Source organism: Leucoraja erinacea, chromosome 23 (genome assembly GCF_028641065.1).
Source record: "Leucoraja erinacea ecotype New England chromosome 23, Leri_hhj_1, whole genome shotgun sequence".
Classification (NCBI taxonomy): domain Eukaryota; kingdom Metazoa; phylum Chordata; class Chondrichthyes; order Rajiformes; family Rajidae; genus Leucoraja; species Leucoraja erinaceus.
In genome coordinates, this window is record NC_073399.1 from 8,374,493 (window position 1) to 8,400,093 (window position 25,601).

Genomic DNA, 25,601 nt, shown 5'->3' on the forward strand with positions numbered 1-25,601 from the left:
TGCATTGGAACGAGAGACATCTAATATCTGTCCAAATGGTAAAATTGACACATTTAACTTGCAGAGGATGTCGTGTTTGTTTTTCTGCTATCATAACACTGTAGTTCCCAGAAATGCTATAATAATAACATTTCATTGTGACTTTAAATGCTAATGTGAGTGTGAAATATTACATTGAGGTGTCAGGTGAGTGCTCTACCCGGGTATCGCAGCATTTATAATTTAGTTCAGAAGAATGTGAAAAGCAACACTTGAAAAGGGAATTAGGAATGAAGATTTAAATGTGTTTTACAATTCTAAGCACTAAAAAATGTATCATGCCCTTTAAAACTGAAAGTAGCCTTTGAATTTTTTCCTTCACCCGATGCTAAATTTGTAATGTATGGTTTCATGACAAGGCATTCAAACAATCGGTAATATGCAGGGTTCTGTTATAGTTGCTTTCAATCTGAATCATTCATGAAATATTGCGCTTTAAATGTAGATTACCAGATACAGCTTTTTTGTGTTAAGTGTACAGAACACAAATGCCAGAATTTAACAGCGTAAAGTGCTCTCCATAATGTTTGGGACAAAAATCCATCATTTATTTATTTGCCTCTCTACTACACAATTTGAGGTTTGTAATGGGGAAAAAAATCACACGTGGTTAAAGTGCACATTGTCAGATTTTAATAAAAGCCATTTTTATACATTTTGGTTTCACCATGTAGAAATTACAGCTGTGTTTATCCATAGTCCCCCTATTTCAGGGCACCATAATGTTTGGGACACAGCAATTTCATGTGAATGAAAGTAGTCATGATTAGTGGGGGGGGGCGACTATGTATAAACACAGCTGCAATTTCTACATGGTGAAACAAAAATGTATAAAAATGGCCTTTAATAAAATCTGACAATGTGCACTTTTTCTATTGCAAATTTCAAATTGTGGAGTACAGACGCAAATAAATAAATGATGGGTCTTTGTCCCAAACATTATGGAGGGTACTGTAGTTTCTGATCAGGTTGGTATTGAACAACTACAAGCTGATAATGGTTTCCTTGTTTAAATTGAGGAGATTATGACTAGTGTTTTTGTGTTTGACATCGTAATTTGCTTAATGATTTTTTGTGCCCTTTTCAATCATGGAGATTAGGTAATAATCTGGGTTTGATACAACCACCATAACAATATAATAAATTGGAATAGCACCCCTTGAGCCTGCTCTGCCCTTTAATTAGATTGTGGTAATTTTGTACCTCAGCAGCATTTGTTCTCTTGAGTCCTCTAATATCTAGAAATGGATTGATTTCAGTTTTGAATGCAGTCAGTAGCCAAGTCTCCCGAGATCTTTGAGATAAATAATTCTAAAGGTGCACCACCCATTGAGTGAAGGAGTTTCCCTTTTTGAGAAAGCTCCTCCTGTAGATTTCTCAATTCCAGAATCATCACCATGTTTGAGATTAGTTTGTAATTTGGAATCTTAGACCAAGAGCAAGATAATCTAATACCCAATGCTAATTCATTCTCTCCAGAGATGCTGCCTCTCCAGAGGGGCTGCAGCATTTTGTATCTACTTAATGAGAAATTAGTTGTTAATACATAGTATATGCATAATGTGCATAGGCTAAATTTAGTGGTCCTATGTGAATTCTAATTTAAAATGCTAGATGCCTGATTTCTGCAAAACCTGTACATTGAGGACAAAACAATTTTTCACATAAAGGAATTAGTAAAGTGAAATATGGAAGAAGGAACTAGCTCGGGTTGGCACCTAATTTGACACGGATATTTTCAATTAAGGTATCGGGGGGCTTAAGTACCACTAACCCTGCAGCACCATGCTGGCTGAAGATGCCAAGTGCCTCTGCATCAGTCTTGTGGTTCAGGAGGCAGTCAAGAGAAGCTGAAGTCCTGTTGCTTTTTGAACTTTCCATAATCTGCTTACATATCAGTTCCTCTATCTCCCATTGGCTTGTGAGAGGCCTATAGTATCCTAATAGAGTGATTGCATCTTTCTTATTTTAGAAATCTACTCAGATTGCCTTAGTGAACGAATCCTTATGTGTGTCCACTTTGAATGCGGCAGTGACATTCTCACCGATTAGTAATGGAACTCCACCATCTCGTTAAGATGATAGACACAAAATGCTGGAGTAACTCAGTGGGACAGGCAGGATCTCTGAAGAGAAGGAATGGGTGATGTTTCGGATCGAGACCCTTCTTCAGATTCCAAAACGTCACCCATCCCTTCTCTCCAGAATTGCTGCCTGTCCCGCTGAGTTACTCCAGTATTTTGTGTCAGCTTCGGTTTAAACCAGCATCTGCAGTTCCTTCCTACACACTCCTCCATCTCTTTTATCTCCATCTCTTATATCTTACAATTTTATCACATCTAAAACATCAAAATCCTGCCCGAGCTGCAAGTCCTACCCCTTTTGCAATGAAGTCTCTGTAATGCCCATTGATCCGTGCATTGTATAAAGCTCTTAGTTCATTTGCTTTACTCACAATGCTTGAAATAAACACACTCTGTCAGTCTCACCATGCTCATTAACCTGTCCGTGCCAGTCCTTCCTTTCAGATTTAGGTTGTCATAACTGCTGTCTTCACATCAGTCTGAAAAAGGATCTCGACCCGAAACATCACCCATTCCTTCTCTCCTGAGATGCTGCCTGTCCTGCTGAGTTACTCCAGCATTTTGTGTCTACCTTCACATCAATCTCTTCTCTTGTTGACCTGAAATCTCCCTATGTGCATATATTGGTTCCCCTACAGATCAGATGCAACCTGCCCCTCTTGTACAAGTCACACCTACTCTAAAAAAGAGCACAACAATTTTATCTGAAACCCTCTTACACCTTCCCCTGAGCCATGTATTAAACTGTACTATCATCCTATTTCTTCTCTCACTTGCTCATGAGATTACAACCTAGGATGTCCAGTTTTATAACCTACTGTCCAATTCCCTAAATAATCTTTGGAGGACCTCATCTCCATGCCTTCTCAGTCATTGGTACCAATATGAACCTGACTTCTGGCTGCTCACCCTCCCTTCTTGTTCTGTCCCATGCCTGCACAGAAACATCATTGTTCCTCCCCATTCTGAACAGTATTCAAACTTGTATACTTATCGAGAGAGTGATGGCCACTGGAGGCATTTCTCAGGAGCAGAACCCATGGGCAGACTGCCTGTACGTTGATGACCAGTTAAGAGGGAGAAGAGCAAATAATGCAATTTAGGCATGGTCTTTCATTCTCGCCACATATTATAGTGCATATGTAAAAGCTTAAGGGTGATTTGTGAGCTGTCAGCAGGTTTAATATGATTTTTATTGCAATAATTAAATGATGGAACATTTTGCAATGGAAACAGTTTAAACCTAAATCTTTACCTTATTCTGTACTCGGTATATCTACTGCATGATAAAAGGTAACGGATATTGTGCGACAGTTCCTGATATGTTAAACCGAAGTCTATACATAATGCATAGCTGTCCACCCCGCACATCATGTAGCAATCAGGTTTGCTGCTAAAGTAATTATTTTGAGGCACTGTTTCTAAAATAATTTCAAGGCAGTGTCATTAAGTGGAAGTGCAAGTTGTTGCAATGAATAAATTACAATGTGGTACAGTGTTCATAGCTGTTGTGTGGAAAAAAACCCCAATTTATTTGCAACAGAGAATGTTTGTTATATTCGTAATTAATGCGAGAGGATTCACAAACATGGTTTATGAGAGTTAGCAGAATTCCTCGAGACTGCTGTTAGTATCAATCTGAATGTGTAATTTAAACAGTGTAAAGTATAGAGCCTATTCAGTCAGGATTTTTGAATCTTCTAAGCTGTCAGCAATAACTTGAACGTCTAAAATATAACATTGACCCATGGTACTTTGAAGAAAAGATTGGAGAGGTAGGTAAGCTTTTCTTGGTGAAGGAGCCTTAAGTGAGATTTGTCGAACTCGGCATTGAATAAAGAAATCTGATGGATATATTGTATGTAATTAAAGGATGAAACTTGGGTCATAGAGGAGGTGTTGGATGACGTAACATTATGGAGAATTTGTGGATTAGATTTAATATCCTCAAATCGCAGGAGGGTGGTTAACTTAAAATCTTGAGAGCTAAATGCATTGACACCATTTTATATAAAATATCTGCAGATGTTACACTTAGAATGGGTGGAAAACTTCAAATTCCTAGGAGTCAATATCACCAACAACTTCTTCTGGACCACCCATATTGAAGCAACAACCAAGAAAGCAGCTTAGGAGATTTGGCATGTCTCCTACAATTCTCACCAACTTGTACAGATTAATTATAGAAAGCATTTTATTAGGATGATCACAGCTTGGTTTAGGAACAGCTCCATCCAAAGAACGCAAGAAATTGCATCGAATTGTGGACGCAGCGTAGTCCATCACACAAACCAACCTCCCTTCTATTGACTCAATTTATACCTTGTGCAGCTTCGGTAAGGCCAGCAGCATAATCAAGGATGAGTTGCAACCTAGCCACTCCCTCTTTTCCCTTCTCCCATCCGGCAAAAGGTATAGAAGTGTAAAAACGCACACCTCCAGATTCAGGGAGTTTCTTCCCAGCTGTTATCAGGCAACTGAATTATCCTACCACAACCAAAGAGCAGAGCTGAACTACTATCTACCTCATTGTGTTAATCTATTATATTACAAATATTTCCTCAATTGGTGACCCTCGGATTATCCTTGATCGGACTTTGCTGGCTTTACCCGGCACTAAATGTTATTTCCTTAAGTACACTGTAAATTGCTTGATTGTTTTGTCATGTTTTGTCTTTCTGCTGCCTGGTTAGCACACAACAAAAGCTTTTCACTGTACCTTGGTACACGTGACAATAAACTAAACTAAACTAAACTTAGTGACATTAAGTGTGTTCCCCTGCTGCTGATTTGTATTCATGTGTACTGCAGAAACTTAAAACCTTTGGTAGATTACTTGAATTCTCAAAATTGATTATTGCACCAATAAATGAAATACATATTTATCTCTGCCTCAAAAGTTGAGGATACTAACGGGCAAAAACCCGAGGATCATCCACGTAACAGAAGTTTGCAATATCTGCCATTCTCGTTACATGAAATAATTGTTAAATGTTCTGCATTGTTTCAGTGAGTGTTCTTTTCAATGTGGCACTTTTTAAAATTAAAAAACTGGTGACAAAATTCTAGCTGTAACTCTGGATGTTCTGCAGTTGTTGAGTACAGGCCTTCCCACAATTTGACATGGCCTCACTCAGGATATGATCTCAGATTAGTTTTCCATTTCCTACTAAAGGGCAGCGTCGGCCAAAAGTAGAAAGTGCTGGGTAGAAGAAAAGTGACATGTTGGATGACAACATTCATTGCATTAGGTCTCGAGGCACTATCATGTTAAATCGAGGCTTCTTCATGAATTTAAGAACTCCTCATCTTTTTAGGATAATGGGTTAACATTTTCTCAATGTATTAAAGTAAGTCAAACTCTGTAAACATTTTCTTTAGAAGGTATCTAGCAGCTAAATTGCCTTAAGTTAACTCAGCTTACTGTTTAAGAACATTTGCACAGAGTGATGAGTTGATGCCTTCATTATTTTTTGTGTCACATTATTGACAGAAGATAGAATAACCTCTTAACAACTTCTCATTCGACTCCTCCCACTTCCTCTAAAACCAAGAGGAACCCAGCTTTGCCTGCCTCTTTGTCGAGTACGTCGAGCAATCTGTCCCAGGTGTACACTGGCCCTATCTCCGAACTCTATCTCCACTACATTGATGATTGCATTTGGGGCCACCTCCTGCATCCATGCAGAACCCACTGACTTCATTAACTTTACTACTAATTTCCATCCTGCACTCAAATTCACTTGGACCGTCTACGACACCTCCCGACCGTTTCTTGATCTCACCATCTGCGTTAAAGGAGATAGACAATCAACTAACATCTACTATACACCTACTGACTCTACCACTTTCTGTATACAACAAAAAAACTTACCCCACGCACATCTTTAAATTTTGCTCCTCTCACTTTAAAGCATGCCATACAATCTTTGCCGTTTCCTGTCACCTTGAAGCTACTACCCTCCAATCCAGACAGCATTCTGGTAAACCCCTTCTGCACCCTCTCCAAAACCTCCACATCCTTCCTGTAATGGAGCGGCCAGAACTGCGCACCATCTTCCATTGCGGCATAATACACTTTTATAAAGCTGCAATGATTTTTCAGTTGGCCAGGACTTCACTTGAGCTTAGTGAACTTAGTATTGCACACTCACTGCCACAAAGATGATGGCTGCTCTTTGATGCAACTTGTTAAAGTCGTTTTCAAAAACAGAATAGTGTGGGAGATTTAGGGGACTAATATGTACTTGGTATATGCTTCTTTCTAGTATAATTTTATTCTGTGAATATCCAAGTTATGTCTGGTCAATAAAATGTGATCTCTCGTGCTGCAATATCATGCTGGTGTATTTGCAACAATCTGCTGGAAAATCTCAGTGGACAGGCAGCATCTGTAGAGGGAACTGCACAGAGTATGTTTTGGGTTGGTACAAATGAAGGATCCCAATCTGAAATGTCGACAGGGCGTTTCCCTCTTTTTTGTTGCTCCAGGTTCTATCGTCCATTGTGTCTTGTGTCTGGTGTAATCGCAAATTTTGTTCTTTAGATTTGCAAAATATGCAGAATATGTTTTGAAAATCTCTTCGCCATTGAGGTTTCAATAATGTGTTTATTGTAAACTAAATATATTAAATACATTACACAGATTATGTGCAAATGGTTAAATTTAATACGAGTATTTTACTGTCTTTTACTAGGCCTTTTCTTATGTGGAATACCATACCTTTTGCTGTACATTGTGTTCATTTGGGGCTTTCGATGTAATTTTACGGTCTGATCATGCTTCTAATATGTACATAATAGACATAAGAGGTTAGAAATAATATTCTCTTACTGCACCACCTCCTTGGATGGCAAGAACATGGATTTTGAAACAGTTAAGAATCTTAACATTATTATGTTAAGTAAATGAGCCATTTTGCTTCTCAGAGCAAGAGTCAGCTCAATGGGATCACAGGCAGCTTGAAGCCACTATTTAATCCTGTCCTCGTTTGACTTTACTGTATTTTCGCTGTTTGATAGCCTTAGATTGGTTACTAAAACGATTGTATTAATTGATTTTATCTTTCTATTCAGTGAGGAAGATAAAGAAAATGGGAAGGATAAAAAAGTGTGGTATTACAGCTCAAAGGTACAGCTCGCTGAACTTATTGACTCACTGGACAAAGAGTACTGGGAGTATGACCTCTGCAGAATACTGGAAGAAATGCGTGATGAAATTCATCGGCATATGGACGTTACAGAAGACTTGACCAATAAAGTTCGTGGCAATAATAAATCTTGTTTAAGTGCAGCTAATGGTAAGTGAAATTGTCTTTGAAGATTGATGATGTATGCCTTTCATTTTCAGATTTGAAAAAAGCGCTAGTCACAGAAACACGACCTGAGACCCACTGCATCCATGCTGACCTTTCAGTTCATCAATAATACACCCATAGACCGCATTAGATCTATATCCTTCTATGCCGCGCCTCTTCAAGTGTCCCTTAAACTGTGATTGTGTCTGACTCCAACACTTCCCCGGCAGTGAGATCTAGATATGATCACTTTTATAAAAAATAAATCTCCTCAAATTATTTTTATAACTCCTACCTTTCACTTTAAGTTTATATCCTCTTACTTTTGTTCCCACCGCCATGTGAAACAAATTCTGCTATCTTTACCTCTTATAATTTGCCTCTATTAGGTCATCCCTCAGCCATCTTTCCTCCAGTGAAAACAAGCCCATTTTATCTGCCCCTTTAACTAAAGTCCTCCAAACCAGGCAGATTCCTAGCGTTAAAAAACTGCTAACGGAATTCAGCAGATCAGGCAGTGTCTGTGGAGGGAAATGGACAGATAACATTTTGGGTCAGGACCTTTCCTCAGTCTGAGGAAGGATTGCAAATCCAAACATTGTCCATCCATTTCCCTCCATAGATGCTGCTTGACCTGCTGAGTTGCACTTGCAGTTTTTTCTCAAGATTCCACCATCTGCATTCTCTTGTGTTTCTTGCAACCTGGTGAGTCTCTTCTGCACTCTTTCCAGCACAACCGGGTTCTTTCTGTAATGCAGTGAGTAGAACTGCACACAATACCCCCAAGTATGATATTGCCAATGTATTGTAAAGTTGCAATCTAATGTCGTAACATTTATATTATGTGCTGCAACCTGTGAAGGCAAACATGCATTTGCCTTTTCCACCAACCTGGGTTGCCACTTTTGGGGCTCACTGGACTTGAAACCGAAGTTCCATTGATCTATCAAGATCCCGAGTGCCCTACCGTTTGCAATTTTTTGTCCTACGCTCATTTGACTCTCCAAAATGAATCATGTCGCTGTCGTCAGGGTTAAATCTATCTGCCAACATTCTGTCCAACTTTCCACCTGATCTACATCCTGCTGTAGCTTTGGATAATTATCCATGCTATTCACGACACACCAATTTCTGTGGTCTTCCGCAAACTTGTTCATCGTTCCTCCATCATTCAAATCCAAGTGGATAATAAACAGCAAGGGTCCCAACATGATCCATGTGGTACACTACTGGTTACAGACTTCCAATTAGAAAAGCAATCTTCTACCACTCTCCCTGCTATCACACAGACAATTTTTGATCTCCTTACCTGGCTCAGCGGAGATCTCGTGTACCGTAATCTTTGGAGCAGCCTACCATGCGGGACCATGCCAAAAGACTTACAATTTAGTTCTTTGATTTTGTTTTTACATACATCGATCTTGTGCTCCATTTTTGCAGAGATTCTCATCATTGTTAGCTCTGGTAATCCAATTTACAAGGAGTACATTTGCAATCTTATGATCTAATTGGCATGAACAAATCATTCTTTGGTTTTCCTCTCCTGCAGTTGTGAAGTTGTTGACTATTTTCTTGGGTGCCAGTTCAATCGTGTTGGTTGGTTCTCCCAAGCCATAAATGTCAGTTTTGAGTGGGAACATTTACAGCAAGTGTCAATCTGTTGCATGATTCGATATAAATGAATATACATTTAAACATGATTGTGTCAGCCATCGTTCAAGAATCATGACATCTTTGCTTCAACTTATAAGTGCACAATGCTTTCCTCAAATCGATGTAATTGTTTTGGAACCTTTTGCTAATTTTTCAGCTAAGTCTGCCATTTGATTTCTGCAGATTTGTTGGTATAATTGGCAGTATTGCATCTTGCTCTTCAAGCCTGAGAACTCTGAATTTGAACTTCATATGTTGCATGGGTACGATGGTTCATGCACTAATAATGCACGTCGTTAACACAACTGCTCTGCATTTGTTCGTTTATATACTAAATTGTGTGAAAATTGCCTCACAAAGAAGTGAAGTATTTTCTTTAGTAAATCTTAAGCCCATGCATTTCATGTTTGTCGGGTCAATTAATCATTGACCTTGTGCAAAATATTGCTGTGAAAATCAATGAGAGACCCTTCACTTTGTGACTAGTAGCTGGTTAGTACAAAAAAAAAAGTTTTTTTTTTCTTCCTTCAATAAAAATAAACAAAGGACCTCAGCACCTTAATAATGCCAATTGGCATTAGCAACAAGACCAGTTGGCTTTGATATTTTAAGTGAAAACAGCAGTTCTGTTTCTTTTTCCTCCAGGCACAAATATTTCAGCAATCTTTTTCTCTACTCTCACCCTTCACTACTTTGGAAATAATTCTACCTCACTATGATTTACCACACATGACCTATCATTTGGTCTTTCAGTAAGAGCCTATGCCCTCTCTTACTTGATGCAGCGGAATTAGTGCTGTGTTTTCACTCTTAATGTGGCTGTATGGCTTAAGGAATTATTTTTCTTGGCTGCAATTCTACCAAACAGATCTGGATTTAAAGTACAAAAGGGGTAAATGGAAAAATGATTACAGGTAACAGAACAATTTTAATAATTTTTCATGAAGCATTGAAGCAGTTGCCCATCTATCTAGATACAGCTTTGACTTGGTTACCTTTGAGTTATTCAGAAATTCTTTGTAAGGAGGTGCAACTTTTAATGCTCACGTAAGTAGTATTTAACATGGTAACTGGTTAAGCCTTTCAAAGGTGTTTTACCTGTATTAGAATAAGCACAGAGAAATAATTTTATTTAAATGTATATAACGAAGGATTTTATTGATATGATGCTTAAAATAGCCCTTGTTACCAATTGTATGGGATTGCAAGGGCAGCATAGTGGCATGGCGGTAGAGTTGATGTCTTAAGGGCCTGTCCCACAAGCATGCGACTCCATGCGGCAAGCGCGACCTAACGTGGTCGCTTGAGCTGTACGGCCTCGCAGGGCCGGTCCCACTTCGATCGCCGTAGCCGTATGGAGTTGTGGAGCTGGTCCCAACATCACGCGGGGCTCTGAAAAACTGACCGTGTTCAAAAATTCCGTGCGGCAACGGCCTGCTGGCCCGCAGCCCGCCTCGACGCAGTACGCAGCCCCCCACCCTCACATCAGTCTTCTTCTTTTTGCGTATGGCGTATTGTACTTGAGTTTGACTTGATTGTCTCTATGTATGGTATGTCTGATCTATTTGGATAGCATGCAAAACAATGCTTTACATTATTCTTCGGTGCACATGACAATAATAAATCTAAACCAAAACCTCTTAGTCTGTGGGCCAGAGGGGCCTACCGTGCACCCCCTCTATGATCCTACTTCTTGGGTGTCATTTTCATTGGTATCTCTTCTGTCAGAAAAATTATGTTCCCAAGAAAAAAACTAATTTGGACTATTTATTTAACCCTTATTTCAATATATGTCAAAATTGTGTTTTTTTCACACTTTGCCCTCTTTCTTGGGGTCTGTGAATTGGTGCTTGCAATTGAGTCTGTTTCTTAGTAAAGATACATAAAAAATCCACAAAATTAGGACCATATCATCTTCAATATGAAAATCACCAAGCTCTGCCAGAGTTTTCACAAATGTATCTAAAATTATTTTGATCCATGTGTTTAACTAATTAATTTAAAGCTGCAGTCAGTTTGAATGTGTAATGTGCATATATATATATATCTTTCATATGAAAACATAGAAACATAAAAAAATAGGCGCAGGATTGGCCCTTCGAGCCAGCATCGCCATTCAATATGATCATGGCTTATCATCTAAAATCAGTTCTCCGTTCCTGCTTTTTCCCCCTGTCCCTTGATTCCATGAGCCCTAAGAGCAAAAATTAACTCTCTTGTAAACATCCGGTGAATTGGCCTCCGCTGCCTTCTGTGGCAGAGAATTCGAAAATCTAGTTAATAAGCAGAATTTTGCCAAAAGTTATTTTTGCAACATAGTTGTATTTGGATTGCCTAATTGGGGAGGGGGTGGTGGAGAGAGAATAATTTGGATAATTAAGAATCTAGAGAAATCAAATAAGTTTTGGCAAATTTTGAACTTGCCTATTCTCATTATGATTTGCAAATGAGAGAGGTTAATAGAAAGAGATGAGAGGAATGATCTGGAAATTTTGTGTTTGAAAGTTTAAAGTCATCAAAAGAAATGGCGAGTGAATCAGATCATGGTATTGTGCTAGATGATCAGCATAATATCTATTCAATAGTGGAAGTCTCAAAGTGCTGAATGACCTACTGCTCGTATTCAGATTCTCATCTCTTGCTGTGGTTTTTTGGCAGTCAGCCTAGGGAATTAGCATGCTTATCCTGCGTTAGAATAGATCTGATAGAAGGGCAAGTTAATTTGCATCTTAATGTTTTTGTTAATGTTTTTAATTTTAAGTCTATTAGTGATTTGATTTTTGTTGATCTTAAACAAAGAGACAGATCAAGCAACAAGAGACAGCAACTGATCTTTATAAAATTGCATTGGCAGTGTTTTTCCCTGCAGATGTATTCATTCTTGGGGATCTGGGCATTGGTAGTATGGCCAGCCTTGCTGCTAACACACTCCTTCCGGAAAAGCTACTCCCAAAGTGCTATTGGTGTGGAGTTCCAGGATTCTGATGCAGCACTAATGAAACAATGGGAATATATATTCAGCTGTTGAGTTCATAATTTCGGAGATGTCAGAAAAGCCTGCGCAAGGATTCATCGTGCATTTTGTAAATAACGTACACTTTACTTACTCTGGATCTGTGTAATCAGTGTAGCTTACATATCCACTGGCAGCTTTGTCCTGAATGCCATTGAGCTGCATTAATTTTGTCAGGTTGCATGCACCCAGAGAAGTCAAGATTATTCTATCACTCTCCTGATGTGTTTAAGGGTATCAGGAAGTGAGCCACTTGCTGCAGCCAATCTAACCTCAAACCTGTTGTAACAAAAAGACTCAAAGTTCTTGAGTAACTCAGCGCGTCGGGCAGCATCCATTAGAGAACATGGATAGGTGACATTTCGGGTCGGGACCCCCTTCTGCTCTACGACCTTTCACTGCTCTTGCAATGAGAATGTTTACTAGACCAGGTGCAGACCCGTTGGGTCTGTTCCTTCAACGCCCGGGGGGGGGGGGGGGGGGGGGGGCGGGGCGCAGCATGCGGCGTCATATGCACTAACCACCCCCACACACACGCTTGATATTATATTAATATTATTAAGAGGGGGGGGGGTAGAGAGTGAGGGCAGAGAGAGAATGGGGAGAGAGAGGGGCAGAGACAGAAGGGCAAGGGAGAGGGGGGTAGAGGGGAGGAGGAGAGGGAGGGTGGGGAGAGAGATCAATCCAGTTTCTTTAAATTACATCCCTCTTTTATTTAAGGAGATCACTACAATGCGCCTTCCTCCTGACTGTCTCGCCGCTGTTTTATATAATTGAAGCATAATCCTGCCCTTCTATTCTTTCTCCACACATTAGCCAATAATGAATTGTTGGTTTTCCCAATTCTTTTTGATGCACCTATTTATTAGGCTTGTGTGAATTGTGCAATTATCTCTAAATAAAAGAACTCTACAATCTGTCACCATTTAGATAAAATGCACATGTTATTTTCATATCAAAATGGATGTTGACATTATGGGGATTTGTGGCTGTCTTCATGACTCCATGGCTATCTGGATCTACTACAAACCCACTGACTCCCATGGCTATCTGGACTACACTTCTTCCCACCCTGGTTCCTGTAAGGACTCTATCCCCAACTCCCAATTCCTCCGTCTGCGACGCATCTGCACCCAGGGTGAGGTGTTCCAAACCAGGGCATCAGAGAGGTCCTCATTCTTTAGGGGACGGGGGTTTACCTCTTCGACTATTGATGTGGCTCTCACCAAGGTCTCCTCTATATCCCGTAGCTCCGCTCTCACTCCCCATCCCCCCCCACTCGTAACAAGGAGAGACCCCCTTGTCCTCAACTTCTACCCTACCAGCTATCGCATACAACATATAATCCTCTGACATTTTAGCCATCTCCAACGGGATCCCACCACTGGTGACAACATCCCATCTCCTCCCCTTTCGGCTTTCCGCAGAGACCATTCCCTAACTTCCCACCCAAACCACCCCCTCCCCTGGTACTTTCCCTTGCAACAGCAGGAAATGCTACACTTGTCACTTTACCTCCCCTCTCGACTCCATCCAAGGACCCAAGCAGTCTTTCCAGGTGAGGCAAAGGTTCACCTGCACCTCCTCCAACCTCATCTATTGCATCCGCTGTTCCAGGTGTCAACTGCTCTACATCCGTGAGACCATGCGCAGGCTTGGCGATCGCTTCGCCCAACACCTCAGCTCAGTTCGCAATAACCAACCTGATCTCCCGGTGGCTCAGCACTTCAACTCTCCCTACCATTCCGAATCCGATCTTTCTGTCCTGGGCCTCTTCCATGGCTAAAGTGAGTTCCACTGCAAATTGGAGGAGCAGCACCTCATATTCCACTCAGGCAGTTTGCACCCCAGCGGTATGAACATTGACTTCTCCAATTTCAGGTAGTCCTTGCTTTCTCCCTCCTTCCCCTCCCCTTCCCAGCTCCCCCACAGCCTACTGTCTCAGCCTCTTCCTTTCTTCCCCCCCCCCACATCAGTCTGAAGAAGGGTCTCGACCCAAAACGTCGCCTATTCCTTTGCTCCGTAAATGCTAAAATCGTTGCCAACTTCATAAAAGAAATGGGTGGGCTAATATGTTCTTAACGGACATCCTTACATATGAGCAAGCTCTCACTATTAAAATTCAAAAGACCGATCTGTGTATAAATGTTCAAGCAACAGAACTAGATTTCTCTCTCTGTCTGTCCTTTTTATTAATGTTTTTGTTTATCAATCTTTTGTGCTTTTGATGCCATTCATTGGATTACTGTGGAGCTATGATTATCATAGTTTGTGAATGGGAATTTTCCGACTTAAGAACGTCTGTAAAACGGAGATTGATTGCTGGTTCTGATGCACTTTCTCATGTAGATTCTATACCCTAGCATCTTTTCTCTTCTTCCGTTTGTAGGAAAGTATGGAAACACAGAATGTACTAGACTAAGTGGGACCTGTTGGGTCCCAGCATCACACGGGACCAACGCAATATTCCACCTCTCCACCTAGGGGGGCTTTCTGTTGCGCTAGTATGGGTGTTGCGGGCCGAAGGCACTGGTCTCTAGAGGGCTAGTATAGACATTGTGGGCTGAATGGATTCTTGGGCTGGCAGCCAACTGTTGCAACAATTTTAAAAAACCAAGGCAAACAATTTGGCTGCAACCACCCGACAACCAAAATTCATTTTGTGAACACAAACTTTTTAAAAAAAGGCGAGGCAAACAATTGGGCAGCAGCCACTTTACAGCCGCATCGAGGAGACTCACCGTGGAGTAGACGTGCGTTCAGTGTTATTCGCAGCTCAGAGAGCCGTGACCCTCTCGCTTCCTGGGTCTGGCAGAGACTGAGTGAGGGACTACACTTCCGGGTTTTATAGTCCCTCCTCCCTGCCACCAGCGGGGGCAGCAGAGAGAATGGCAATTGTTTAAAAAACATTAATTTCTCTCTGATTTTTCATCAATGGGAAAAATCCTCCGGTCCCGGAAGTCGGAGGGGGGCTCTGAGCGAGATGGTCAAAAATGACGGCCGTAGTTGGTGGCTTTCTCTCGGAAATCGCAGCACAGTAGGCCAAAAGCGGTCAAGATCAGACTTTTAGTAATATAGATTTTATACTGGACCTAGTTCCACAGCAAGATCCCATCTTGCCCTGAATGGGGAAATTGTTCACAGACCTGTGCTGGTGTCCATGATTCACCAATTGAATATTTGGTCTTTTTTTCCCCCCTGGAATTATTTGAGCTTCAGTAATTAAACTATATAAGATTGCTTATGCTTTCCATTCAGTCATTAAGTAACTATAGAATTATTATGCTCTTTTTTGAAAGATAATCGGATCATCAATTTACTTTTTGAAGATTTATCCTCTGTTTCCTTAAAAGTTGTATTGGTGCTGACTTTGCAAAAGCTATCATGATGTCCACTGAATTCTTTAGCAGTTCTTGCCCCCAACGCCATGATATTCTCCATTAATTCTTCTCTCCAACTTTGCGTACAAGCTAGTATATATTGGAGCCCTTGATGTTCTGTTGGCAATAGAGCAAGAGAACGTAGATTTCATACCGATACCAGCTCGTTGAACTATTGTCAACTTGCATTTTAAGATGGATCTTAATCGTAATGTATTGGATAGCTATTTGGAAATTAATTCTTTCTGCTTTTTGATATGGATTGAAATAGCACAGCAAGTCCATCCCTAGCACTAAAAGGAATCTCCATTCTTTTCCTCAGAGGAAATTTTGGAGCGGCAGAAAGCAAAAGAAGAAGCAGAGTTGGAGGAAATTAAGCGAAACGCAGCAGAACAAGCAAAGAAAGCCATGAGAGAGAGTAGGCATAATGCCCAGATGGAGATTGAGAAAAGCAATGAAGCATCAGAAGAGCAAACTGAAGAGAAGGACAAGGATAGGGAAGAGACTGAAGAAAATGTTCAGGAAAAAGGCACAGAAGGTAACTGATGTTTACCCCTGTAAAGTTATACTGGGTTAACTATCAGCTAGAGATACAGCAGATTTTTTTAATTAATTCCATGATAATGAGAGAGTTTGTTCCTGTTAGATTGAGGATTCAAAATTCTTCTGAATATTTAATAGTGAACCAGACATGAATGTTACTAAACCAAAAGTACAATGTGCTGGACATATTCAACAAGTCAAACTGCGGAGAGAGAAGCAGTTAATATTTCAGGTTGCTATTCTTTCATTTCATTTACTGTATAATACACATTGGTTCTGGATTACAGATTTAGAAATGGATCAAAATCAAAGTCTTAAAAAAAAAATCCATAATCAAGTTTCCATTTGTGTGCTCCAAATTGAAAATTATTTGAAATTATGAAAATATATGTAGCTTTCCATGTTCAAATCCCAGCACAGCTACTGAACTTGAATTTGATATTTTAATCTTATGCTGCCTGTACACAGAGGGTAGAAATCTTTGTTTACCAGTGAATTGTTTTTTATTGTATTGAGCAGCTGCACAATGAGAACATGATGTGTTAAAACTGTCAGATCCAACCTGATTGCAGGTATTTTAGCTGGGTTGTACTCAAAATCATATAGAAACAACGCTATCCACAGGGTTTTGAAGATGTGAGTATATTTGCACCACATAAACTTGTGAAGAAGTGGAAGCAGATAGCAATACAGTTGGAATTTTTACACGTCACGGAAAGATACACCTTGGAAATAGGCCCTTCAGCACACTGAGTCTGCACACTGACTCTGACCATCAACCATCCATTTTACACTAGTGCCATTTTATATTGCCATCAACTCCACACTCTCCAGATTCTGCTACACATCTATACACTTAGGGCAATTTATAGTGGCCCATTAATCTACTAATCTGCACATCTAATCTGCAATTTGATTTTGTCCTTCCACTCCTTGTTGCTATTGAGAATGACATTTAATATTCTAATTTTACTAATCTTGTTGGTGGATTTGGTTGATTTTAATGTAACAGACAGAAAGAGAGAGTTTTAATTTGTTTAGAAAGGGGTTAATAAGCCAAATGACATTGCATGCAATGAGCATTCTTGGAATTGAAAGTGCGATTCAAAACAATTATAGATCGTATATTTTTTGAACGAAACAACTATTGTGTGTGAACGTGAAATATTATCAGTGAGGGTCGAAAGATATTTAGCTATTATTGTATCCTGATCATTTGTTTTGAGATCATTTATAACTTGACTGAATTGAAAAATTGGCTGGTAGGACCTTTTGAGGTAAAACCTATGAAAACTCCATGCATGTTAGACTGTAGTAGGGTAATGTTCATTATTAATACATCATAACCTTTTCTTAATTATATAATATGAAAATAATCTTTCTTCTTCCAATCTCAACATGTGGGAATTTGGGTGTTGCCTAATATTGCAGACAGGGATTTATTCAAAAGGTAGTGCTTGTGTTCTACATTTCGCTATAGACCCCACATCTAGTGGAGATAACCATAGCTTGGGAAGCTCAGAGACATTGAAGAATGATGGTAGCAGCCAAAATCCTTCTGCAGAAGAAAATAAAGCTTCTCCTTCGAAGGATGCTGGAGACAGTGAGCTGGCAAATCCTGAAGCTGAGAAACTAACAGAGGAGAAGAAATTGGCTGTCGAATCAGAACAGCTCCCCTTGGACAGAACAGGTACATAAGGTTACTCAAACCTTTTCATTGTGGAAGAGGGGGGGGAAGCAATTCTTATCTCAACCCATTCTAAGTGACAAAACTACCTTCATCTTTGAAATCATTCACAAGTTGTTTTTTTTATTTTGATATTCATTCCTTGTATTGCAAGCTGTTTTTCTCTGCCAACATATCCATCAGCAAAATAATAAAGCAAATGATAATATACTGAATCTGTTAACGTTTTGAGGTTGGTTGAATAGTAAAATATAAGCTGTGAGATTTTGTTCTTTCTTGTGGTTGCGCTGTATTGCAGCTTTGAAGTTTATATTTTCTTTGCTCCTGAACCACATTGAGTTTATGCCTGCCTTCACCCCATGTGCATGTGCGCTGAACAGCAGTTTATTATTTTGCCAACAAGCTCAGGGACCCCATTGAAGTTGATTGCTTTTTCCATTGTCATACTATCCATCCTTGTGTTTTTTGTAACCTAGTAGACATTTACATAACTTAGGTATTAAATTCAAGGTGGCAATTGGATATTGGCCAGTCTTATTTTTCTTCTCCATAGAGTCTAAAGACAAAATGTCTGTGGAAGACCGGGAGAAGTTTGTTCAAAAGTTATAAATACCTCATTATAAGAATTTGGACGTGAGAAGGTCTACCAAATACGTTATTACGTGTGTGTGTGTGTGTCATTTCTGCTAATGTATATGGAGAATATTGAATGAGCCTGTCCTGAAGGAATAAGGGCATGGAATTGCAGTTGCACAATTCATATGCCGATTCTATAAGATATAAAAGTCATTAAGATGAACAGTGGGTGGAATATGGAGATCATTATAGGCTTTTGTTTTTATCCAGTACAGGCGACTACCTTGTTACAGATGTTCAGATAATGGAAACTTGCCCTTGAAAAATTAAGAAGAAATTAAGAAATTACACTCAAAATTCGAGTTACAGAATAAAAATTTGCTCTCTTGGAATTTATCTGCAAAAAAACGGATAAACATTTTTTTGCAACTTGCGTCTCTTGATGGATGTACACATGACAAGGCTTCGTGTTATGGAAAATTGTGATAGGGCTTTCCATCATACTTTTTAATTTAAAGGAAGGCTTCAGGCTCAAATCCACTTGCCTGCCTTCTTCCTTGAAGCTAATGTTAGATAGAGTGACAGAACTAAGAAACATAGAAACATAGAAATTAGGTGCAGGAGTAGGCCATTCGGCCCTTCGAGCCTGCACCGCCATTCAATATGATCATGGCTGATCATCCAACTCAGTATCCCGTACCTGCCTTCTCTCCATACCCCCTTATCCCCTTAGCCACAAGGGCCACATCTAACTCCCTCTTAAATATAGCCAATGAACTGGCCTCAACTACCCTCTGTGGCAGAGAGTTCCAGAGATTCACCACTCTCTGTGTGAAAAAAGTTCTTCTCATCTCGGTTTTAAAGGATTTCCCCCTTATCCTTAAGCTGTGACCCCTTGTCCTGGACTTCCCTAACATCGGGAACAATCTTCCTGCATCTAGCCTGTCCAACCCCTTAAGAATTTTGTAAAGTTTCTATAAGATCCCCTCTCAATCTCCTAAATTCTAGAGAGTATAAACCAAGTCTATCCAGTCTTTCTTCATAAGACAGTCCTGACATCCCAGGAATCAGTCTGGTGAACCGTCTCTGCACTCCCTCTATGGCAATAATGTCCTTCCTCAGATTTGGAGACCAAAACTGTACGCAATACTCCAGGTGTGGTCTCACCAAGACCCTGTACAACTGCAGTAGAACCTCCCTGCTCCTATACTCAAATCCTTTTGCAATGAAAGCTAACATACCATTCGCTTTCTTTACTGCCTGCTGCACCTGCATGCCTACCTTCAATGACTGGTGTACCATGACACCCAGGTCTCGCTGCATCTCCCCCTTTCCCAATCGGCCACCATTTAGATAATAGTCTGCTTTCCCGTTTTTGCCACCAAAATGGATAACCTCACATTTATCCACATTATACTGCATCTGCCAAACATTTGCCCACTCACCCAGCCTATCCAAGTCACCTTGCAGTCTCCTAGCATCCTCCTCACAGCTAACACTGCCATTTTTGATGTTGCGCATTAAAGTGTCATATTTTATTGCTAAGTCTGTCATCAAAGCAGGTTGCTGTCTTTAACTACTTTCGGTATTTTAAAATTTGCTGCATGACATCTGCATCTCGCATTCCGGTTTGTCTCATTTCTTCTAGTTAAATGATTTCACTGTTTATTTGTGCACATCAGAATTCATTGCTTTCAATCATAAAATTACTATTTTCCCTTTAGATTTAGTAGTCTTATTAGTGGGAAGGTCTAATTTTGATTTCTAATCCCTGCAGGTCACAATGTATTGAAGAAGTGGATAAGTTATTCTTATAGAGTACTTTATTTTTAGTTGAATGGGTGTCTTCAGTGCAAATGAATGTAAGGAGATGGTACCATCCTGCATTATTTTAGATAAGAATTGGTGGTGATAATGTGCAATATAAGTTTGATCAATTAATTTTTTAAACGTTTTTTCAGAAGCGTTGATAAGTGAACAATCAATGTTCAGTTAAATGATTTATATGGTTTAGAATAAACTTTTAGGAATGGAAGGGAAATGTGTTAATTGTTTTTGATAACAAAGATATTAATTTTCCAAGATAATGGTGAAAACTCTACTGACACTACGGTGACGGCCCAGAAGACTCTTCCACCTTCACTGTCTGCTGATGCTAGTAGCAACAATGCAGACTTGTCCACTGAAGCATCCACGCAAGATGCCAGTTGCAAGATATCGGAGGATTTGGAGAATATGGAGGGGTTCGCTCAATATCCAGGCAATGATCTGGAAGACCCAGGTGATTTCTATTTCCTTCATAAATGGCTTTTAGCAGCCATGGTATGTAAGGTAGGTGTGCCTGGATACCATGAAAATGTAGATCTAGCATCAGTAGGCCCCTCTCGGTCATGACTGACCATGGGAGATGCATCCTGGTCGGATGCAAGCCTGGGCGATGTCATATGGAGGACAGGCTGTTGCCCATGCAGCACTTCCCCCTCTCCACGTCGCTGATCGATCCAAAGGAACAGCAGGGCCGTTACAGTTTTGCACCAGCGCTGTCTCAGGGGCTGCCAGAGCGAGGTTGTAAACAACAACTAACTGCCTGAGGGGCTCTGACTCCGGTTTTGCTTGAGGTTTACTCCTGGAGTCTTTTCCATGACTGGATATGGTCACAAGGCAGTGGAGGTTTTAAATCCGAGTTTTCCCTCTCCTAGATGGACTGCCTTCCCAGGCTGACGAGCCCCATCTGCCCAGCAGTGAGGGGTTTACACACCATTTCTTCTCCAAAAAAATTGTTTTGAACAAAACGCAATTTAAAAAAACGTGTATAATTTTGGATTAAATAATTTGGGCTCTTTTTAACTTCAGTGCATCTTATTAATTTCCCAAGTTAATGGATGACGAAGAAGAAAGAATAACAGTTAATTACCAAAAGTAATGGAATGATATTTCCCTCCATCTTTTCAACATTTCACTTTTCATATTTTTGTATCTGTTTTACCTCTAATTTCTGTCACTTCCTTCACCCATCTGCCAATCAACTCCCCTCACCTTTCTATCACTTGCCAGTCTTTGAATCATCCCCTGCTCTCAATTCCAGCTTCACCCCCCCCCACCCCCACTCCAATTGGTCTGAAGAAGGGTCCCAAATGGAAATATAATTTGTTCATTTCCTCCCCATATACTGCCTGACCCATTGAGATCCTCTCGCACTTTGTTTTTTTTTACATATACTCCAGTGTCAGATATTTATAGTATCTTGATTGTTGAACAAATGTCTTCATACTCTTGAGCCATTGAGACATGATGCAAGTTATGAAAAATGAGTTTGATAAAAAATTCTGTTGATTGAACTTTAAAGTGTATTAAGTAGGTGACCTGGCTGGTATTCATGAATGCATGTGAGTGTCAAATTCTAGTGTATCTAAGACTGTGAATCGGGTGTGGCCTACGCTTGACACCTCTGATTTTATTTAATATTTGCTGTAGATTCGGCAGAACTCGGAAGTGATAAAACAAACGGCGAAAATGGTGATTCTTCTGAAACCGGTAAAGGCTCATCCATCCCAACCAGGATGGTCACAAGGTTACGAAATCCTGACAGCAAGTTGAATCAGCTGAAGATTGCCCAGGCTGCTGCAGCAGCACATGAAGCTAACAGATTCTTCAAGGAAGGCAAAGAGGTGAGAGTTGAACTTTACTCTTTATGGCTGTAAAACTGACATCCTTGGATGGCAGATCTGACGTGGGTGACCCTACTCACAACATTGTGGAGAACTCTTAACTATCCTCTCAGCTCAATGGCAAATTGAGAATGGACAACAGATCCTGTCACTTTGAGTGACATTATTATCCATAGCTAAATAAATGTTAATAAAATATATGTTGAACTTTTCAAAGTAGGAATTGACAGGTGGCGGCAAAGAAAAAAATATATGTAGGTGGAGACACTACCTTAAAAATGAAATGTTTATTATGTAAAGTTATTCAAACTTACTATGACTCTACTTTTAAACATTTCTTTCAAAACTGAGTTTAAATAGATTACAGGCTTTTTTTTCCTTGTTCCCCAAATTTCAAATAAGTGCACACGTTATCAATAGTGAAAATGCCTTGTAGGCTACATACAGATTACATATATTGTCAGCAATCCCTCCTCAGATGATCCCTGACCTGCTGAGTTCCTCCAGCACTTTTTGCCCACGATTCCACCATCTGCAGTATGTTGTGTCTCCATCTTGCATATATTCTCTTTTGGATAACTTCCTTTCTGTCACGTGTGAATTCCTCCTTAAAAAATTTTAAAACATTTTATTGAAATGTATTTAGTTATAAGTAATAATGTGTGACATTTCGGGACGAGACCCTTCTTTAGGTCTCAACTCTGAATGTCACCCATTCCTTCTCGCTAGAGATGCTCCCACATTTTGTGTCTATCTTCGGTTTAAACCAGCATCTGCAGTTCCTTCCTACACAAGTAATCATGTCACTGATACTGCCAGCATCTGTTGCCCATTCTCAATTTGCCAATCAATAGATAATAGGTGCCGGAGTAGGCCATTCGGCCCTTCGAGCCAGCACCACCATTCAATGTGATCATGGCTGATCATCCACAATCAGTACCCCGTTGAGAACTGAGAAGATAGTTAAGAGTTTCCCACGTTGCTGTGTGTAGGGCCACCTATGGGTTAGATCTGCCATCTAAGAATGTAATTTTTCCTCCCCTGAAGCACATTCATCTGCCAGGATATTTTAATTTCATTTTCATCGTTGTTTTGTGTTACTAAAAATAGAATTTACTTTATAAATTCCAGTGCTCTATAGTTATATGAAACAAAATTACATTTCCTAGATAACTGTCAAAAATGTCAATTTGCATTCCTGTATCAATGGTTCAAAACATTGGTTTCTAGGATGGCAATGACACCACCACATCACTATGTTCATGTCTACATGGCTAGGGGGGGGGGGGGGGGGGGGGATAGTCCATATAGTCCATATCAATAAATTTGGCTATATTCCACTTTACCCATTTATAAAATGATTCATTATCAATTTACTCTGTCTCTTTCAGGAAGACTTCTACACAGAAAGTATTTCCCTTTACCCAGTTATGAAATTAGAAGTTTAGAAATTTGCTCTGGCTTCTCAAAAGAAAAATTCTGAGTAAAGCATTACAAATATTCTGTGTAAAGCATCTACCAAGTATATCTTTGTAGATATACTACAAAGCAGGCACGTGCCATGAGTAATTACTCAGGGTAGGCAGTCAGTCGGCTTTAAAAAAAAAACTTAAACCGCACAGGCGCAGATTGTTCTCCTCTCCGTAAGCTGTCAGTCGACTTTTATAAAGTCTTCAAAAGCCATATCTCTTTATAAAATACCGTATTTCCTGGCAATGAAAACGCACCCTCATTTTGAGTTGCTAAATTTTGAAAGAAGGCTGGTGGGACATAGAACTTCTCACACTCAAAAAAAAAAAAAAAAAAAAAAAAAAAAAAAGTAAGTGATAATTCAATTTGCCCAAGGCTTCCAAATCTCCTTCATTTTGAATTACTGAATGGGTGGGGGGTGGAGAGTGACGGCAGGTGGAGAGATGGTGGGAAAAATGGGAGCACACCGGGACTGGTGAATCAGTTGTGATCTTATTGAATGACACAACTAGTTCACGGCACCAATTGGGGGGAGAGTTCCTTTCACAGCGTGTGGGGAGTCTGGCCAGGTGTAAAATTGCGGGGAGGGCTGGAGCGTTGAGAAGGAGGGGTCGGGGATCGGGGATCATGCCAGCAACTCACTTGCCACGACGCTCCGGGTGCGGAGCCAGCGCATTGTGGCCTGGGAGGGATGTAGCTCGGGTGGCTGCGAGAGACCGCCACCTCAGCGCCTTCTGCCGGCCCGCTCACCTCTGACAGTGCTCTCCATCTGAACATCTCTCGCCGGACTCACTCATGTCAGCCGCTTCCCGCAAATCCTTAAATTCCGACAGCCGGGTAACCTCAATTGGTCCCTTGATCGCGCTGTCGGAATTGAAGAATTTGCGGGAAGCGGCTGACATGAGTGAGGCCGGCGAGCGGCAGGAGAGAGGTTTTCATTGAGTGCAAAGGCAGAATTTCAGCTGCCCTTGTCATTGACGGCTTGCAGCAGCGTCGATGGCACGTGAGCTGCACACACTTTTGCGTGTTACATGTACTGCGGATGAAAGGCACGGAGAATTATAGCTACCTAAGAGATCGATCTCTTAGGTAGGCATAATTCTCCCATGCCTTTACTATTTATATTTAATAACGACCATCTTATAATTTTAGTCGTGGTAGGCAGCGCCTACCCTGACGGCACGTGCCGGCTACAAAGGTAGTATATCTAGTTCATGTACTATAAAATACTGGATATCCATCCAGTGTAAATATATATTGGATCACATTCACAGGATAATGATATCCTGAATCATGTGTCTGGATCGTCCAGAGTAGCTTTAAGTCCAGTGATTTAAAGAGATACTGGACAATCAAAGATAATGTGAATTTGAGGATTGTATTGATATAAAAAAGTGAATTCAGTTAATTTTTCCTCTTCAGGTCCTGGTGGTAAATACACAAGGCGAAATCACTCGCTTGAACATAAGGAAAGATTTGCTGATCAAAGGATCTGTTAATAACTTGTTTAAGTTGGGTCAAGAAGGAAAGTACCGTGTCTACCAAAATCAATATAGCACTAGCACCTTGGCACTCAACAAGCATCAACATCGGGAGGATCATGATAAACGACGACATCTTTCACATAAGTTCTGTATGACCCCTGCGGGCGAGTTCAAATGGAATGGTGCTGTGCATGGATCAAAAGTACTTACAATATCCACTTTAAGGTTGACCATTATCCAACTGGAGAATAATATCCCATCTTCATTCCTGCATCCAAACTGGGCTTCGCATAGGTGAATGGAATTTGTTTCTTTGTGTTTCTAATCGTTACAGAGGTTCAATTTATGATTTATTCTGTGCTATTGTAATTTTCCTTTGGGGACTGCAAGGAGATTTTAAGTAGAAAGCCTGTTTTAATCTGCGATAACAGTTGGAATTTAGGAAGCTAAGCACTTCTGGAATGAGCCAGTAAATATCTTGAGCAATGGCTTCTGATGGTGTTAAAGAAAATGCAATGTTTTAAAAACAAGCAATTGAGGGCCTTTCAAACCACTGTGTCTGCCTCACCATTCAAAATAGTCCATGATTGATCTAGTATCACAGTGCCACTTTCCTGCACTAATCCATATTCCTTGATTTCCTTAATATTCTGAGATCTATTGATCTGTCGTGAGCATGCTGAATAACTGAGTATCTATGGCTAGAT

The 25,601-nt window shown here is 40.3% G+C and overlaps 1 protein-coding gene across 13 annotated transcripts in view; it reads left to right on the forward strand.

The window, feature by feature from the left end:
- bptf (bromodomain PHD finger transcription factor) overlaps positions 1-25,601 on the forward strand; it is a 108,696-nt gene that overhangs the window by 20,108 nt on the left and 62,987 nt on the right. For 11 of the 13 annotated variants that reach the window (XM_055653777.1, XM_055653768.1, XM_055653775.1 and 8 more), the window contains exons 3-8: positions 7,200-7,423; positions 15,789-16,004; positions 17,490-17,699; positions 20,356-20,553; positions 21,747-21,940; positions 24,833-25,188. In XM_055653777.1, the coding sequence (XP_055509752.1) occupies positions 7,200-7,423; positions 15,789-16,004; positions 17,490-17,699; positions 20,356-20,553; positions 21,747-21,940; positions 24,833-25,188 (1,398 nt within the window). The remainder of the gene's footprint in view (positions 1-7,199; positions 7,424-15,788; positions 16,005-17,489; positions 17,700-20,355; positions 20,554-21,746; positions 21,941-24,832; positions 25,189-25,601) is intronic. The other 2 variants (XM_055653776.1, XM_055653778.1) reach the window with 2 other exon arrangements.